The 19,640-nt window shown below is 52.4% G+C and overlaps 1 protein-coding gene across 1 annotated transcript; it reads right to left on the bottom strand.

Annotated features, from left to right (window-relative positions):
• Positions 1-1,954: 1,954 nt before the first annotated feature.
• Positions 1,955-13,292, bottom strand: LOC116886431 (chloride channel protein ClC-Kb). Its single transcript, XM_032887919.1, has 19 exons — positions 13,186-13,292; positions 12,443-12,571; positions 11,885-12,013; positions 9,508-9,647; positions 9,042-9,119; positions 8,890-8,968; positions 8,681-8,806; positions 8,111-8,195; positions 7,929-8,030; positions 7,349-7,433; positions 6,926-7,099; positions 6,259-6,328; positions 5,987-6,097; positions 5,439-5,652; positions 4,725-4,858; positions 2,888-2,976; positions 2,655-2,738; positions 2,363-2,449; positions 1,955-2,248 (listed from the first exon to the last, which is right to left on the bottom strand). The coding sequence occupies exons 1-19, from the start codon at positions 13,283-13,285 to the stop codon at positions 2,201-2,203; spliced, it is 2,064 nt and encodes a 687-aa protein (XP_032743810.1). The 5' UTR covers positions 13,286-13,292; the 3' UTR covers positions 1,955-2,200.
• Positions 13,293-19,640: the final 6,348 nt, after the last annotated feature.

Raw genomic sequence — 19,640 nt, 5'->3', positions numbered from 1 at the left:
ACTACTCCAGCCAACCGAGCAGGAAGGACACAGCGTCTGAGAGGTGAGGAAGGGGTACAGGGGTATCTCGCATGTGAGAGCTGGGCTGAGGGGCGCCCATCTGCGTCGCAGGACTCTGGGAGGGGGATCCCTGGGGTCCAGATGTGGGAGTAGGAGCTGATGAACTCGCAGGACAGTGAGGGGTCTCCTCTGCTGTAACTGAGCCTTGAGGTCTGGTCTGAAACTGAGCCTTGGGGTCTGGTCACAGCAAAGAGATGCGGAGTGCAGAAGAGGCTGCCCGTGAGGGTGTGGGGGAACCGGAATCTCCATGGCTGCCCACTCCTGGGAGCTGGGCACTTCCCAAAGCAGCTCAGAGCTTCCAAAACCCAGAAAGATGGCCAGTTACCCTGTTGGAGAGGAATGACATTGTAGATCTGTGGGGCTTCCTGTCCAAGGTCACAGAAGCCACCTGGCATATTGAAATGCACCTGCAATGTCCCCTACTCAGGAGGCTGAGGTAGGAGCACTTCTTGAAGCCCAGAGTTGCGGATCAATTTGAATAATATTTGAGATAGTAAGAGGCTATATCAAGGCAAAAAAGATGAGAGTAAGCTAAGAAGTTGTTTATTAGGGGTTGGGGATTTAGCTCAGTGGTAGAGCGCTTGCCTAGCAAGCGCAAGGCCCTGGGTTCGGTCCCCAGCTCTGGAAAAAAAAAAGTTGTTTATTGTTATTGTTGTTGTTACTTAATCTTTATTAAAGTGTTAGTGAGAGACCACAAGTCGACGAGAGGACATGAGGCTGTATGCAGCTGGGTACGGACTCTCTGGTTTAGCTCCACTGCCAACCTTTAGCTTTTATTTTGTAAGATTTATTTATTTATTCTCTATAAGTACACTGTAGCTGTCTTCAGACACACCAGAAGAGAGCATCAGATCCCATTGCAGATGGTTGTGAGCCACCATGTGGTTGCTGGGATTTGAACTCAGGACCTCTGGAAGAGCAGCCAGTGCTCTTAACCACTGAGCCACTCTCCAGCCCTGAAGACACCACGGATTGGCAAGGCTCTTCTTCAGTGTGTATTCTCAGGAGCTTTGTCAGAGATCCACCAGCTGTGGATGCCTGGATTTGCTTTTGGGTGCTCTATTTGGCCCACTGGTAGTTTTGAGATCACGTGTTAAATTTCTCCATCTTTTAATTTACTGCTCAGGATTCCTTTGACTTTAAACTTTTAGAGTGTTTCCCCATTCCTTAAAAAAACAAGGGGTTGGGGATTTAGCTCAGGGGTAGAGCGCTTGCCTAGGAAGCGCAAGGCCCTGGGTTCGGTCCCCAGCTCCAAAAAAAAAAAAAAAAAAGAATCAAAAAAAAAAAAACAAACAAACAAAAACAAAAACAAAAACAAAAACAAAAAACAAGAAAACCAACCAAGCAACCAACCAAACAAACCCAACTTTTTGCCAGGCAGTCGTTGGCACACTTTAATCCCAGCACTCAGGAGGCAGAAGCTGATTAATCTCTGAATTGAAGGCCAGCCTGATCTACAGAGAAAGTTCCAGGATGGCCAGGGATACACAGAGAAACCCTGTCTTGAAAAACTGGGGGAGGAGGGAAGATTATATTTATGTGTGTGTGTGTGTGTGTGTGTGTGTGTGTCAGGTGCATGTAATGTGCATGCGTATGCAGTGCGTGCTTGCAAGGCGTGTGTGTGTGTGTGTGTGTGTGTGTGTGTGTGTGTGTGTGTGTGTGTGTGTGTGCAAGTTTCCCTGGAGGCCACAAGAGGTCATCAGATCCCCTAGAGCTGGAGTTGCAGGCAGTTTCTGACTCTTCTGATGTGGCTGTTGTATACATTGTCTGGACAGGCAAAACAATTGCAGCGATAGGAAACAGAGGGCTCTCTTAATGACCGTGGCTTAGAAGGCCACTCAGAGAGGAAGCTTCCCCCTCACTCTGCACACCCTTAAGAGAGAAGAGAGGATGCCAGTGGCTCCAGAAATCAGTTTTATTTTTCTCAGAAGCTCTTGGTTAGCAGCAGACAACCCTAGAAGGCACAAGGGTCCCGATGTGACAGAACGCATTGGTGTCTTCATTTACAACCAGCTCCTTCAGGGTGGGGAGAGGTGAATGTGGAGTCCTCTCCTCCGCAAAGTGGAGATGCCCTGCTGTGCCGAGATCCGCGCGCAGCAGCTGAGCGACTGGGCGCCAGGCTGCCGACTCCCAGGCTGACTCACTTGGGAGCGGGCGGATTGGTCAGGGTTGAAATTGCTTTCTTCAGCTGTGGTAGAGAAACAGCGGACAGGGAGGAGGGAAGATTAGAGGTGAGGCTGGTCGGAATTTGGTGAGCCCCCCACCCCACCTCAGCTCTGCTCAACCCTCAGGACCCCAGTACCTCCACCCAGGACACAGAGCCCACAGCTCTGCCTCGTGACGTCACGAACAGCAACTGAAGGTTCAGCAGCTCAAAGAGGTTGTGTGTCTGCCGGGGTTTTGAGAAGAAATGCTAAAACACCTCTGCCCTCAAACCACCTCCTTGCCCGGCAAGCGCATTGCGATGCGAAATCTGACCACTAGGTGGAGCCAGAGCCCACGCGAGGAGCCTCTGCTAGCAGGGACCGGTGCCGATTATCCAGCCTCCCCCATCAGGCCTCCACCTCCATCCCGCACGCTCTAATTCTCTTTACCTCATGCAGGGAGGTCTCCGTGGACAGCTGAAGTGTCACTGGCTGGGTGGGGCAGCCGTTAGCCAAGATATCCTGGAGACAGGGCTGGGAATATGGGAAAGGATGTTGGGGACCTGGGCCAGCCACCAACTTCTAGACCTTGATCTCTGAACTCCTGTAGGTTAGTTCTCCCTTCCCTTCACAGCCCAGCTCACCAACTCCATCCGGTCCCCTCATCTGGCGGGAGGACCCACCTGCTGGCCTGGAGCCCAGGAAGCTGGATCGGTATGGAGGAACTGAACCAAGTGGGTCCTTTTTACAATGCCCACCAGGATCTGAGACTCTTAACAAACAGAGAGAAAGAGATACATTATGGACATAGAACACTATAAATTTAAAACATACTCACTAAGTACCTACTATGTGCCAAGAGCATGCTAGGTGCTCTCCTGTCTGAAACCTATGTAAGCTTGTGTGTGATGTTAGAATTCTTATCGCCCAGTTTACAGAAGAGGAAACTGGGAGGTCTGGTGGGTTAATTGTTACTCTAAACCATTCAGCTTCCATAGAGACATGGCAGCTGAGGGCAGCTCAGCAAGGTCGCCAGGGGGCCAGCAGATATTCTGAGGCACCCCACTCCCACCCCCCGCCACATTTTAAGAGGCGGGAGCAGTAGACATTGGCCTCTTGGCATCTGGATGTCACAGCTGAGCTCTTTCTTCTCTGTTTCCCCTTCAGTTGTTCAAAATCTGAGTCAGGTCAATGGAAAAAACGAACCCAGAGGTACAATCTGAGACCTTACTGAGTGCTGGGGCTAAGTCAGTCGGAGGAGCCTGGATACAGGGAGGGAGTTTACAGGCATCTTGACGGTTGGTAGGTGTTCTTCAGTGAGGATCCAGCTTGATCCTGTATCTTTCCCCAGTACATAAAACCCCTAGGACTGGACATGGCTGTAGCCCGGTGGCAGAGGGCTGGCTTAGCATGAGCTGGTCCTGAATTCAGTCCTAACCGCCATAGACTTGGTAACCAGATAATACAGTAGAGGTGCCCCTCCCCCTTTAATAAACCAGTGGTTTCTAGGGTGGGCTGTGGAATCTAGCCAGGGCCCGTTTCTTTGGGAGTTCTGTGGGGGCCAAAGCCGTTGTTGGTTCCAGGAGGTGAATCTCGGAAGGGCCATCCCTATGTAAAATACGTAGAAAATGTGTTTGCTGTGATCTCGCCCACTGGCGAGAGCGAAGGCCCAGACATTTGGGTAGGAACCTGTGGTGACCCTTCCTATTTTCACACAAGGACACTCACTGCCGGTCATAGAGCTGGAGAGATAGCTCCACGAGGTTCTTCCCCTTGTCGGTGACTTTATTCTACTTGCCGTGGGGCATATGAGGTGACCTTGGTCGTGCGTGCTGCTCACAGCTCAAGCGGGCAGCCCAAGGGCAAACGGGCACCGGGCCCCCACAGTGCTACACGGATTGGGTGTGCACCCTGCCTCGCTGGCACGGAGGGGACACATGGATGCATAGGTGCCCCGGGGAGGTTCAGGTAGCTCCTCCCCTACCTGGGTTATCTTCCTGCCTTAAATACAGTGCTCTGTGAACTGGAGAAGGGCACTCTCCCCCCTAAGTTAGTCACTCCCTAAGACTTAATACTCTCCATTTGCCTTTAAGAGGACGAGTTCATCTTGGCAGTTGGAACAGGGAGGAGGGGGAGGAGCATTCGGGGAATATGGAGAGGAAGCTTCTGGAAGATCCCAGCAGTAACCCCGTCCGTCCGTCCATGAGGCTTGGGTCCCAGAATTCAAAGAGCCAGTCCCAGCTCTTCCCGTTATTTCTCATTAAGCACATCAGCCCTACTTTCTCCAGGGGAAGTGGCTACTGAGTCCACTTTCTCCATGAAGAAACTGGAGCTCAGAGACATTAGGGAACCTGCCCTAGGTCACACAGCTACCCAATTGCGGAGTCTAGATTAAGAAACACATCTAACACCACGCTTGCTCTTGCTGCCCTGATACTCCGTGGTGCCTTAGAGGGAAGCAGGGGGAAGCCCACGCTCTCCTCCCAGGTAGCCACCTTCTCCTCAACGGCTGCGGAATACCTGTCGTCTCCACCAGCGGGTACTGAGTCACATCTGTGGAGATCACAACTTTGATCACTTCCTCCAGGGGCATGTCCTTGGCCAGTGTGGTGAGGGTACAGTTCATGAAGTGACCCACAGTCACAAGGTGGGAACTGTGGGCAGAGGGAGGCATCGGTCAGGCCCCGCAATGGGAAGATACTGACCCCTGGGAAAGGCGGGGTCATCCCAAGGAGCCTTGCTGGGAGAAGATCTATAATTCCCAAGGATGGGTTTGCAGGAACCCATAGGTTCTAGAACGAGAAGCTATGAGAACCACACCTATTAAAGACTGGGAAACTGAGGCTTGTCTGGGGCTGGACCTTGGCTTCAGTGACACTTGGAGCCTTTTTTTGGAGGGGGGGACCAAAGATGCTAGGGTACAATCTGATCAAGGTAGAATCTCAGAGTCCATTTGTTATCAACCACCAGAAAGGCCCTCAGAGCAGGGGAGAGGAAGAGAGCCCCCCCCCCCCATCCAGTGCTCATTTCCTGTCAGCCTCGCCTGATGGAGACCCAGCTATCTGCACCTAGCACATGGGACTATGGGGAAGTTGGGGACCAGAGGGCAGGGGTATATCAGCCCCTGCAACCCTACAGTTCAAAGTTAGCTGTGCTAAGGTTTCCCAGGAGTCCCTCCACCCCCACCCCGACCACCCTGGACATCTTCACCCCATCAGCCAGCCGGAGGCTCACCCAATCTTACGACCACGGATCCACGGCAGGTACGGCAGTTTCTTGACAATGATGGTGCCGTCGTAGAAAGAGGGCTGGTAGCTCTGACAGATGGCATTGGCCGCCAGCACGGCCATCAGCACAGGCAGTGCATGAACGATCTGGCCGGATACCTCAAAGGCCAGCAGCGCCGTGGAGAGGGTGTGGGTCACCGCCCCCGAGAAGGCAGCAGCACCTGCAGGGACAGAGCCAAGGTGGGGGTCCCAGGCCAGGGGCCATGTTCACAGAGGGCAAGGTGGGCACAGTGTGACCAGGGTTAGGTCCGGCAGTGCACAAAGAGCACAGACTGTAACTGTCAGAAATACCTCGTCACGCCAAGGAGAAAGGTGGGGGATTGGGAGAAGAACAAGAGAAAGAGAGCTTGGGGGATGGGAGGGCTCAGGGAGTGGACAGGCCTACTGAGGAGAGGGGGACCCACTCTTATGGGCAGCTCAAAGGCTACTCCATAAACTTCTTTGTTGCAATCAGCCTGTGAGGTAAGCCCGCCTGCTGGTTCCAGATCCACTTACCTGCCAGAGCATAGGCCCCGGGCATGATGGGATTGAACTTGCCTCCAGCCACAATGCCCTCTGGGAAGGCGAAAGATAGAACCTCCCCAAAGAGGCGCCCGATGGCAGCTCCTGCCACAGATTCAGGGTGAAGGGAACTACCATGCTGACCTGACCCCTCAGGCCCTCAAGCCCTGCCCCATCCCCAGTACCACTTTGGGAGGGAGACTGTCTGGGGAAGTTATGGCCCTATGCACTTATGCCCTCTCAGACATTCAGGACTCAACTCTTACCATAGATAAAGATGGGCAAAAAGTATCCTGCGGGGATGGGGATGGTGGTGGCCAAAATTAGCATCCAGAACTGTAGGGAGGTTGGATCCACATGACAAGAGTTAGAAGCAACACAGAAGGACATGGACAAGGCGGGGAGGGGATGGGAGGGTCCTAGAGAAAAGAGGGCCCAGACTGGAACCCACGGCAGCATATGGCTCTAGGGATGAAGGAACCAAGCCTTAATAAAGCACCCACTGTGTGCAAGCATGAGTCAGGTTTGTTCTTCTCTTCTCAGCCTGCCCTTTAAAGAAAAAACAGCTATCCCATCTCAAAGAATGCAGGATAACTGCTTTTGTACTGAGCCTGACCACTTCGGTCTGGTCCCTGGAATCCACAAGTTGCCACGGGTTGTGACGGTCACCCAGCAACCGGGAGGTTGGGGCAGGCAGGAGGAATACTAGTTCCTGAAGAGTCTGGGCTATACAGTGAGAATGAGTCTGAACCTCTCAGGTGAAGGGGAAAAATGGGGGATGGGGAATTGAGGCTGGGAGGGTTTCTGAGGTACACCGTGGGCAGGGTCGGAGCAGGGACCTGGACATAGGAGGCGGTGCTCTAAGCTTTAGTTCAGAAAACAGCCTCATGTCACCCAGGACTTGTCATGGCTCTGCCCATACAAGGGACCCACCTTCATGACCAGGAAGAAGGCTAGTGTCCCAAAGACAGTCATCTGTGGATGACACCATTCCAACCACAGGTTCTGGGGATCAGGCTCTGCTGACCAGGGTGGGGACGAGTTCTTGGTCATCAGTGCCCAAGAGTTGTTGTCAAACAGTGTCTCCAAGTACTCTGACATAGACAGCTGTGACAGAGGCATCGGGACATAGGTCAGCACAGCCACCCTTGTCCCACTGCCCTCGGAGATTCCGCTACCTCAGCCCTTTCCCGGCTGGGGACCCTAAGGATGGCCTTGCCATAGCACAGCTACAGCCTTGTGTCCCCAGAAATGACCCGCAGGCATTTTCCTTAGTGGGTTTTGGAGGGAAATGCACATGACAGGGAATGCACATGGAGGTTCTCCGCTGCTCCCACCCAGCTCTGTGCCCCTTACCCGGGAAGCCATGAAGCGACCCACACCAGGCGGGTAGGTGATGGAGGCCAGGACCACAGCAGCCAGAGCTGAGTACAAGGGCTTGCTGTGGGGGGAAGGGAAGTTATAGTTTGGCCTCCTCTCTTTCCCCACAGCCTTGGGGTTCACAGTGAAAAAGGAAGGGGTAACAGCAAGGAAACTACCAGGTATCTCCGATGCCCCCCCCAAAGAAAGAGATGAGGTGAGACTAGGAGACCTGATGGGGGGCCTAGAGGAGAGGTAGGAGAAGAAAAGGACCGGGAGGAAGGACTAGCCACACCTCGATGGGCGCTGGCCTTGCTGGCCTAGGACATAAAGCAAGTGTGCAGGAATTGGATAGGAGAGGAAGCAGGACACAGGGAGGGGATACGGATGGGAGGGACACAGGCAGAGGGTTCATTTCCATAGGAGTCGGACAGTGGCGGTTGGACCTGACAGGGGACTTCGTGTGAGATCAGGAAGGTAGTGCTTTGGAGGGTAAGTAGGAAGAGGGGTTCCATGAAAGAGGTGAGACTTTATGGCAAGTCGAAAGTGGGGCACTCCCTGAGGGGGCCCAGCCCACCTGGTAGCCAGCAGTTTGGAGGTGAACCCATTGGCCTTGAGGAAAAATAAGAAAGTCCGCTGGCAGTAGTTGTACCCGCAACTCAGGATGCCACAGATGGCCCTGGAAGTGGAGGTGGCAGTGAAGCCGACGCCAGCCACCTCAGCTTGAGCGTGGCTTTCGGGCCTCGACACCCCACTCACCCCAAGGCCACAAAAAAGAAGACCTCTGGTAAGTCAAAGGGTATGTCCACTGGGAAGCTGGTCTTGTAAATGGAGGTGATGGTCTCTGGGGAAGGAAGAAAGTGGAGACCCTGTGCCGGCCTTCCTCACCCTAACCCAGTCTCAGAATAACTCGGGCAAGGATTTCGACCCCTTGAGGGGGGTGTCACATATCAGATATCCTGCATATCAGATTTTTTTTTTTTTTTTGGTTCTTTTTTTCGGAGCTGGGGACCGAACCCAGGGCCTTGCGCTTCTTAGGCAAGCGCTCTACCACTGAGCTAAATCCCCAACTCGCATATCAGATGTTTGCATTCGGATTCGTAATAGTAACCAAATTACAGCTATCAAGTAGCAACCAAATAATTTCACCCTTGAGGGTCACCACGCCATGAGGAACTGTATTATAGGGTCGCAGCACTGGGAAGGTTGGAAGCCATTGTAGAAGAACAGGGGGGAGAGAGGAGGATTGTCCGGAAGGAGAAGGAAGCAGAACAGGGAGGGGGTCACAGGAGAGAAAGGGTGGAGACCAGGTCCCAATATGGCGCTCACCCTGTTCACTGTTGAAGATCGCCAGGAGGTGAAACATGAAGGCCCCGCAGGTGGCAGCGAAGAAGCCCCTCCAGTAATCCCAGACGGAGAAGTGAGAGGACATGACCTCGATGCTGAACAGAACACCTAGGGGGCACACGACTCAGAAGGACCTCTATCCCCACCCTAGCTGCAGGACACCGAGAGCAGGAGGGCGAGGGGGCTCTCACCACTGATTGGGGCGGCGAAGACCGTGGCCACACCCACGGCTGCTCCTGCCGCCAACAGTTCCATTTCTTTGGTCTTGTTCTAGGAGGAACAGCATCCTAGGCTTTGACCTTTACACGCGTTCCCCAAGGAGACCCAAGCCTGTGAGACTCACCTCAAGTTCCCCGACCGTCTTGGTGCGCACGCGGCCCAGGTAAGCAGCGATCATCACGCTCAGGTGCACAAAGGGGCCCTGAAGGGGGCGGCAATGGGATGTTGCTGAGGAAACTGGACCCTACCTCCCCATCCTTCCTCTTTCCCTTCTCCCCTTTTTCCTCTCTTCTTCTCCCCCACTTTCCTCCCTTCCCCCTTCCTCCCCTTCTTCCTCCTCCTCCTCCTCTTCTTTTTCCTTCCTTCTTAGGACCTTAGGAAAGAATGGTACAAGCCTTGCCCAGGAATGGCCCAGCATCAAATCCTCGTCCTAGCTCCTCCACTATCCTGAGATATTTTTTGTCGCATTCCGGGACCTGGATGTGTTCCCCTAAGACTGGGCTCCCAAGGCTAGGCTGGCTGTGGCGTGGTATGGAATACAGAAGGCAGAGCGGGATGACGGGAGGGTAGTGGACCCTCCATGCCTGTACCAGTTTTCCCAGGAAGATGGTACTGCCTGTTGCCAGGGTGCAGGAGAGGCCCACCACCTTGGCCCCGAAGTTCTTAATGTCTAGGTAGTCCTCCAGGATCACACCCGTCAAGATGGTTTTCACCTCGGGGATTCCAGACCCTGGTCAGGTGGGCAGAGGACAGAGGGAGATAGATTCTGCATTAATTCTTTAATGCCTGTGTAATAAGCACTCTCAGGGCACTTTCCAGTGGAGCCTCTCCTAGACCAGAGAGAGAGGCTGCTTTAGATTCAAGAAATAAACTGGGGGGGTTGGGGATTTAGCTCAGCGGTAGAGCAATTGCCTAGCAAGCGCAAAGGCCCTGGGTTCGGTCCCAGCTCCGAAAAAAAAAAAAAAAAAAAAAAAAAAGAAATAAACTGGGTGGTAAGGGCACACCCCTTTTAATTCCAGCGCTCGGGAGGCAGAGGCAGGAGGATCTCTGTGAGTTTGAGGCCAGACTGGTCTACAGAGTTCCAGGACAGCCAGGCTACAAAGAAATCCTGTTTTGTTTTATTAAGATTTATTTATTTATTTTATGTACGTGAGTACACAGTTGATGTGTTCAGACACACCAGAGGAGGACATCAGATCCCATAACAGATGGTTGTGAACCATCGTTTGGTTGCTGAGAATTGAACTCAGGACCTCTGGAAGAGCAGGCAGTGCTCTTAACCACTGAGCCATCTCTCCAACCCAGAGAAACCTGTCTTGAAAAACCAGATAGATAGGTAGGTAGGTAGGTAGGTAGGTAGGTAGGTAGGTAGGTAGGTAGGTAGATAGATAGGCAGGTAGGCAGGTAGGCAGGTAGGTAGGTAGGTAGGTAGGTAGGTAGGTAGGTAGATTAAAAATTAAAGAAATAAGCTAGCTATGGTGGTACATGCCTTAATAATCCTAGCAATCAACAAGCAGAGACAGACAGATCTCCATAAGCTCTAGGCCAGGCTGGTGTATGTAGCAAGTTGCAGGCCATACATAGCTATATAATAAGACCCTAACTTTATTTATTTATTTATTTATTTATTTATTTATTTATTTTTAAATTATTTATTCCTTTTACATGTATGAGTATGCTGTAGCTGTGTTCAGACACAGGAGAAGAGGGCATCAGATCTCATTACAGATGGTTGTGAGCCACCATGTTGTTGCTGGGAATTGAACTTTGGACCTCCGGAAGAGCAGTTAGTGCTCTTAACCGTAGAGCCATTTCTCCAGCCCAAGACCCTAACTTTATTTTTTTTTTCTTTTCTTTTTTTTCGGAGCTGGGGACCGAACCCAGGGCCTTGAGCTTGCTAGGCAGGTGCTCTACCACTGAGCTAAACCCAACCCCAGACCCTAACTTTAAAAAAGACTTTTTTGGGATTGGGGATTTAGCTCAGTGGTAGAGCGCTTGCCTAGCAAGCGCAAGGCTCTGGGTTCGGTCCTCAGCTCCGAAAACAAACAAACAAACAAAAAAGACTTTTTCATGTCCAAACAGTGATGGCACATGTCTTTAGACCCAGCACTTGGGAGGGACAGGCAGGAAGATCTCTGAGTTTAAGGTCAGCCTGGTATACAGAACGAGTTCCAGAACAGTCAGGGCTATACAGAAAAATCCTGTCTCAAAACACCAATCCCCTAAACCCTCCTTTTTTTTTTTTTTTTTTTTTTTTTTCAAGAAATAAACTCACAAGGCACAGTAAACTCCTGAAACTTACAGGATTTACAAGGTTCCTCCCGGTTGTATCAGCAGCAACAATTGCAAGGGAGAGGCAACGTTCCCACAATTGGCAGAGGCCCACCTTTCATCAGTTGCCACCCGTGCTAGGTTTGGACTTTTTGGTGATACAGAGGCATCCTGTAACTCACCCCTCTCCCATGCTCTGTAAGCCCAGTAAACTCATGGCTTCATTAAACTGGACTTTGGTGGAGTCAATGTTTGGTCTGCTATTGGTGCTTTATGTTTGTGTCTCCCCAGGAAAAGTCACAAAGCAGCCTCATATTCCGTACTCCGTATGGATTCATAACAGCCACCAGAGGAAGAAACTAGGGGTCATATGTACCTTCAAGAATCCCCCTGACTACTATAGCTGGAGGCAGCCAGGAAGATTTGGCCATTGGCTACAGTCTTGAATGGGAACCAATCCTTCCTGACCTGGAGGAACCTGGGAAGTGGTACGGAGGAGCTGGTGATGATCCAACCCTTTCTCCCCATTTCCCTGTGTGACTTTGGGTAAATGGCTTGGCTCTTCCAAGCTTGCCTCCTCCGCACTAACATGGGGTTTTCTGTTCCTGCCTCCCTCCTCAAGCCATACAGGATGTGGAAAGATTTGGACCCATGGGGACTGCAGGACAAGACAGAGACCAGGTGACCATGACTCACCTCCAGAGGATGGTGTGATGCTCTGTGAGAAGCCGGAGGAGAAGGACAGAAGAGCCACGGGGTACACGGTCCAAGAGAGGTACCGGAGCAGGTGGCCGTCCCCAATCTCCCTGTACAGCCACTTATGCGCTGGAGATGCCCAATGGTCAGGGAGCCACCCAGAGCCTCAGCCCTAGGGGCCTATGGTGCCCACTTATAGACTAGGAAAGAACCCAAGGCCACCCAGTGAATAGTAGAGGAGAAAACTATGCCTAGGATCAAGGACCACTGAGCTGAGAGCAAGGTGGAAGAGAAGGAATGGGGCGACCAAGCGTAGAAAAGAGAGGCTCCACCCTCTCTGTGCAGATGTGATGGGGGGATGGGGATGGGAGACCAGCAGGGCACAGAGGCTTGCCTAAAGACACATGGCAAGTCATGAGCTAAGTAAGGTTCAACTCCAGGCCTGGCTTCCCATAGCTGCTCCCCCATGCCTCACTTCCCACGGAGGTCCAGCTGGCATCCCAAGCGTGTATAGGAATCCCACCGCCCCGAGCTATGTGCGTGCCCGGGAGGCCTTACCTCTGACCACACGTCCAATAGCAAAGTTCATGGCATAGCTGATCAGAGCCATGAGCACCCCGAGAGCTACCAGGAAGTACCAGTCCTCACCCACACGGAACAGCCGCTCTTTCAGCCACTCTAGGCCCCCTGGACAGGACACTGGGGTCACAGCTCTTTCCTTGGGGACTGCTCAGGTTCTGGGCAGGGAAGGCCAAGCCAGACAGGGTAGAGACCACAGGACCAAAGATCAAAGTGATGAAGAGAGACTCTACCTCACACAAGGGTGAAGCATGGTCTGTGGCAGGTGTGTGGGTACCATCCTGTGGCACTGCAGAAGGCCTTTGACCTTTCCTTCCATCTCCTCCCATACTGGGAACTTATGAATGATCTAATGGAAAAGCTGGACTCTGCAGGTCTAATCTGTATTTGGGTAGGGTCTGCATCCTAGAGCGCACCGGTGGGGAAGGATGTCTATCTGTATCCCAGGTCAGCAGCTGCCAGCCCCACCTCTCTGGCTATGGCCCCTAGTGCCTGTCCCTTTACTTTTCCTCTTTCTGGAGTCCCTGCTTTCTTTACTCTATGGCTACAAAGACAGATTCGAAGCGATGAGCACACAGACTCTTCCTTCAAGCCACCCAGGAGACTCTGAATGTATCATCTGGGAGCAAACAGAAACAGGGAGGTTGATCTTGGGCCTAGGCGGGGACATTGCTCCATGGGACTCTGCGTAGGGGCGGGGGGTGGGGGGACATGTTTCTTACCCTGGATGTTTCTGCGGATGCGTGGGCACGGCCTCCAGAGTTCTTGCAGAGGCACTGGCTTCCTGGGGGAGCCCTCTCGAAGCCCCACTATTTCCTCCATGGTTTCTCTGACGACAGGTGGACAGTTGCCTGGTGAGCCACTATGCACCTGTGCCCCACCTCTAGGACATTCCAATTAATGTACTCTCTCTCTTAAGTAAAAGGAAAAGCTGTGGTCTTGTGAGTGTGTGTGTGTGTGTGTGTGTGTGTGTGTGTGCGCGCGCGCGCGTGCGCGTATGCATGGGCTATGCATGAGTACTCATATGACCCATGGGGATTTTGTGTACATGCGTGGTAGGTATCTGGAAGGTTCTTCTATGCCTTACATGCAAGGTAGTATCCTTCTGTGTCTAGAAGTCCTGAACAGAACCATCCTCCTGTTTTAAGTCCTACCACTCTGCTCCTGAGACACTCAGACTTTTCTACTGCTCAGAGTGCAGAGATGGCCTTGTCCCCGAGGGGTCCCTATGGGCAGCTGTGATGTCCTGTAGCCCTCCTTCAGAGCTCTGTGCTTCTCAGGAGACCAGAAGACCCCAAGTCCAGAACAAGATCCTTGAGGGGAGATACCTCAAGGCCCCACACCCTCCGTCTCCGTGGCGTCCTGGCCCTGGCAGAGCTATCCGAGATCCGTGTCCCCTTCAGCACCCACCTGTTCCTCACCTGTCAGCGTGCCCTGCCGAAGCCCCAACAGGCCCTCCTCCAACACAGCTTCTTTGTTTGTAGCGCCTGTCCACCTGGACAGGTGTGCCCTCTACCAATCAACACCCTGCCCTCCCCTCCTCTGCCCTCCCCTCCCCTCCTCTCCTGGGGTTAAGGAAGCCATTAAGAATGTCCTTGAGAAACTGGCTGGAACTCACTGGCTGACCAGGAAGCTGCCAAGGAGTCAGGAGGGGCAGGCTGTCCCACACTCGGAAACTAGGCTGACAACAGAGCATGCTCTGATGCTGCAGGACCGTGGGGACTCTTGGGGTCTGAGCCTGGGAACAGGAGCTGCTGAACTCACAGGATAGTGACGGTCCTCTACTGCAGCTGAACCTCAGAGTCTAGGCTCTCAGCTCAACATGGAAAGGGGTTCCAAAGTAGGAGGGGGGAAGGGTTCAACAGAAGGCACCTGGGTAGGAGTAATGGGGTTACCACGGCTGGCTCACCCATTATGTTCAGAACTGCTCCAAGGGGAGATGGACCATTATCTTGTTTCAAAGGAACAGAATCTCAGAACCGGGAGGCTTCTTGTCCAAGATCACAAAGGTCAGCTGGAGTGGTGGCGTGTACCCAATATGACCACTACTCAGACGCCAGATGCTGGCCAGAGCCGGGACTCCCACCTTGGTTTGCCGGACACCACAGTGTGCACACTGTTCTCTGAGCTCACATTGACAGTCTCATCTTGTTCAGGGATGGAGGGGAAGGCACGAGCGATGAATTGGAAGGGCTGGAGGTCACCAGGGCCTGGCAAGAAAATGAATGAACTCTTCATCTAACCTCTAAGTCTCAGAACACTGTCCCTCGGTGCCATGCTTCCTAGGAGCTGTGGCTCTGGCTAAAAACTCTGTGAGGAAATGTCATAGTGAGAAGACAAAGGAAAGTGTGTGTGTGTGTGTGTGTGTGTGTAAATAGGCGTGTGCATGTATATGAGTATGCATTCATATGTTTGTGTGTACATTGTGCATGTGTGTGTAAATAGGCATATTTTGTGTATGCATGCATATTTATGTGTGTGTGCATTTGTGCATGTATGCATTAGTATGTGTGTAAATATGTGTGTGCATGTGTATGAATGTGCATTTATATGTTTGTGTGTGCATTGTGCATGTGTGTGTAAATAAGCATATGTTTGTGTATGCATGCATATTTGTGTGTACATTTGTGCATGTATGCATTAGTATGTGTGTAAATATGTGTGTGCATGTGTATGAATGTGCACTCACATGTTTGTGTGTGCATTTGTACATGTGTGTGTGTCTGTGTGTGTGTACGCTCACACATTAGAAGCACTGTTCTGCCATCCAATACGGCCTGCACATGCTTACGAGTTGAAGTAATGACACCACTTTGCAGATGCTTGGTAGAAGGTCAGAGAAATGGCGTCTCTTACCGACGGTCACACAGCAGAAGCTGAGCTCAGGCCCAGTCTGTCTTCTGTCCCATCTCCAAGCTCCCAAGGTTTTAGCAGGGCCACGGCCACACTATAAAGAGCGTGTGCCCAGTGCCACTTTTAGAAGATTTGGTGGCTGGTGACACAGCTCGGCTGTGAGTGCCTCCCTAGCGTGCGTGAAGCCCTGGGTTTGGTTCCTAACAGTGCATAGGCTCAGTGTGATAGCCCACGCCTGCAGCCCGGTTCTTGGGAGGCAGAGGCCGGAGGATTAGAAGGTGATGCTTATCTTCCATTACAGAGCAAATCGGAGTGAAACCTGGACGACGTGAGACCCTGTGTCAAGAATGAGGAAGAGGAGGAGGAAAATCTAGGGAAGGAGTAACTTCCACTCTCCCTCTGCCACCCCAGTCAAAGCCGCCACTCTGAACATCATGGTCCTCCAGTGAGACTCTTAACTGCCTCTAACCCTAGTCACTTCAAAACAGGAGCAGGTATATTTTCCACCATGTGGAAGGGGGTTGGAGCCTGTTGTTCTGCACAGCCAGGGCCAACCTACCCTTACCCACCTGTCGACAGATGGTTAGCTGTTCTGTTGACAACCCAAACATGTCTCCGGTGTCGAGCAGCTAACTGGCACTAGCTGGCCGGCCACACATGTCCACACCCCACTGCGAGCACCAGGAAGCTGAGACGGGTGTCAGGGTAACACCCTCTCCAGTGCATTAATCCTACCTGCCATTGCCCTACCCCAAGAAGGTCTTCCTCTTATGCCTAAGTTCCCGGAGCCACAGAGGCAGCTATCGGGCTACAACAGCTCTGAAGCCACAGCGGATCTGCCACCAACTTTTCTCACTCGGGTACTCGGTCACTCTGTCCCATGAGTCTTGTAGCATGGCCTGCCTGCCTTTCATTCATCTAAGTCTCCCAGGTCTAAACACCTTCTAGGAGGTGTTCTGTAAACGGATTCCTGACTCCGGCCTTCAGGCTGTCTGGGCAGAGAGCTGAGGGCAAAAGATTCCTGGTCCTCGGAAGTCCATACCGGAAGCAGTTTGCTTGTTTGTTTTTATTTGTTTATTACCAAATCACCAGGTTTATTTTGGGCTGGAGAGGTGGCTCAGCAGTTAAGAGCTTGTTCTTGCAGAAGACCCCTGTTTGATTTCCAGCCCCCACGTGGCTAATTCACAACGATCTATAACTTGTTCTAGGGGATCCAATATTCTCTTCTGGCCTCCATAAGCAAGCAACACAGCATGCACGCGGTACCCACGTTATACATGCAGACAGAACACTTTCGCCCATAAAAATTAAAAAGGAATAAATCTAAAAAAAAAAAAAAAAACCAAAAAAAGAACTGGTTAAGGGTTTATTTTCTTCTTTTTTTTTTTTTTTTCTTTTTTTTTTTTTTTCGGAGCTTGGGACCGATCCCAGGGCCTTGCGCTTCCTAGGCAAGCGCTCACCACTGAGCTAAATCCCCAACCCCCAGTTTATTTTATTCTTAATTTTGTGCCTATGTGTGGGTGCATGGGTAGAAGTCAGAAGGTGGTGTTGCGTGCCCCGGAACTGGGTTATAGGTGGTTATGAGCTGCTATTGTGGGTGCTAGGAACCAGACTTGGGGCCTCGGCAAAAGCAGTATGCTGAGGCAAACCCCAAATGTAAGAGGCTGAACCATCATCTTTTTATTTTTTATTTTTTATTTTATGTATGTATGTATGTATGTATGCATGTATGTATGTATACTAGTTTGTGTGTAAAAATGTTTGCCCTCTAATATGTCTGTGCACCACATGTGTGCGTGGTGCTCACTGTGAAAACCAAAAGAGGCCATTGGATCCCCTGGACCTGGAGTTCCAGAGGGCTGTGAGTCACCACATAGCTGAGAATCAAACCCTGGTCCTCTGGAAGAGCAGCCAGTGCTCTTACCTGCTGAGCCATCTCTCTGGCCCCTGAGGTTCTTGTCTTTGACAGTCTCATACTTGTGTACTATGCACTGACATCACCTTCACCCCACTCTGTGACCCTCTGTCGTCCCGTGCCACGTCAACCCTCCTGCTAACTCACCCTGCTCCTAGGCGAAGGTGCCTCTTTACCCAGGTCCCATGCAGACAGCCACAGCTGCCGTGTGGTCATGCTTTCGAGGACATGTCGTACGTAGGTGACAGCAACCACCACCCACCTCCCTCCCTGTCCTCCCATCCCCTCTTGAGTGATGTTCCCTGGGCTTTGGGGAGGTCATTTAGGGCTATTGGCTTTGTGTTTTTCAAACAGGGTTTCAGGAAAAATGACCTCCAGCTTCCTATGAGGCCAAGGCTGACCCTGAACTCCTGATCCTCCCGGAGTGACAGGCACATCCCGTCACACCCAACTAGGGACCGGATCGTCTCTGAAACTCCTCCTGTCTCTGTGATTTGACGGAGAAGCATGCCTGGTATCAGGAGAATGACCTTGATGACCTTTTGAGGTCCTGACTGGCCACTGAAGCCAGGACTCAATATTTATGTGGATGACTCCTCAGGGATGTGGGGAAAGGAGGGGAATGGTGGGCGGGTGTGGGGGAGTAAAGAGAGCTGACACCCAGCAGCAGTGACTCAGGCCCTCAGCACCATGACAGTGTGTCTGCTTTTAGCTGGTGGCTCTTGTTTCCCTGGCAGGCTTCTCCAGAGGGCCCCCCACATGACCCCCCACCTCTTTCCGTCTCACCTCAGTACTGGCGAGTCTGAAGCCTTGCCAACCACACTTCAGCTGGGAGAGGCAATACAGACTAGAGTACCAGCAGGAATCTGGGTGACAGATCCCTCTAGCTCCAGTCATTACTCTGCCCCACAGCTGTACTCTGCCCTGTTCTCACTTCCCAAACCACTGGGGGTGCAGCCGGGGCCAAAGACAAGCAGCACAGTCCCCAGAGCTTCAGGGACTCGCAGGATAATGGGGAGAGACGTGAACCTCCTCAGGATTAGGGATGAGGGAAACCGCAGAGAGGTCTCAAAACTCACAAAAACTCTGCCAGGGGGGCAGAAGGAGCCCTGTGTGGGCTGGAGCAAACAGAGGCTTCCATGGGGGGGAGAGAGGAGGAGGAGGAGGAGGAGGAGGAGGAGGAGGAGGAAGGAGGAGGAGGAGGAGGAGGAGGAGGTTGTTCTTTGGGAAGGTGAAGATTTGGAGGAGTGCGTTCCAAAACCACTTCATGGGCTGAGGGCCAGTTCCCCTTCTGAAAGAGCCTCCCCTGGCTTCTGTCCTGCCCAGCACCACAGAGTCTGGGCTTCTACTCATAGGTGATGAGAAGAAAGGAGATTCTTGGACACAAGGGTCTGGCACATCTGGATGGAATCCCAGTCATTCCGACATAGTTAGGTTCAGCCCTTCCTTTCCTAAGAGGCCACATTTCTTGGTCTGGGAACTTGGTCTTTTTTGAGCTGTGGAAGATCAAAGACAGTTCTGCCCGGAAGGGTCAGCAGTGGCCAGAGACACCCTGGACGCCAGAGCTAAGACACCTGTCAGCGTTTTCCTTTACCTGAATCTAAAGTCACGTGACTAGGACTCTGGGCAGGCAGCAGCTCTGAACTTGAGGTAGAGCAGACTGTTACCAGCAACTTAGCCTCTCAGCCTTTAAAGACAGTTACGGATGTATCTGCTCTTTCTCTGAAGCTGGGCCCAACCCCGTGCCCCACAGCCCCAACTCCAGATGCTAGCTCTCTTTTATTCTGCCAGTTATGGCCCTGAGAGCAGGGATGAGGTAAAGAATCACCAGTCCTTGTGGCAGTTGACAGGAGTCACCCGCACGTTCTATCTCCCTTCCCTTGGCCTTCTCAGCCTTCCCTAAGAGATAGCTGAACCTGGAGCTCCACGGAACCCCGCAGGGTGCCTGCATGTACACACCCTCTCCTCACGAGTCTAATAAGGGAGGTGCAGGCCCTGAGAACCAGTTTGAGAGGAGAGTAGGGTCCCAGACTAGTGAGGGACAAACCACAAAACCCTAGGGGCAGGCACAGGGCAGGATCCACCCCCTGCTTTGGCAGGTACAGAGGCCCGTGGGGCTGGAGCTCTGGGCTTGGAGTGCCAGGCGGTGAGCTCAGCCCTCCAACCCTGCCCTCCTGTGTCAGGCTGTCAGCAGAGCCGTTTCTCCCAAGAAGATTTCCAGGCCCCTCTGGGCCATGAAGAGGCCTAAATTTAGCCAGCAGACAAGGGGCTGGCCTCGAGCCCAGGGACAGTTGGGCCTTATAAAGCGCTGGCAGTCAGGGGCCCCGGCACGCTTCTCTGGAGGCCTGCACCCACACGTTTCTCCAGCCCAGCCCCTGCCCGCCCGAACAGGGCCCCTGCTGCCTGTGG

This window comes from Rattus rattus, chromosome 1, assembly GCF_011064425.1.
Source record: "Rattus rattus isolate New Zealand chromosome 1, Rrattus_CSIRO_v1, whole genome shotgun sequence".
Taxonomy (NCBI): domain Eukaryota; kingdom Metazoa; phylum Chordata; class Mammalia; order Rodentia; family Muridae; genus Rattus; species Rattus rattus.
The sequence above is the reverse complement of the archived record's forward strand: the minus strand, read 5'-3'. Positions and strand labels throughout refer to the sequence as shown.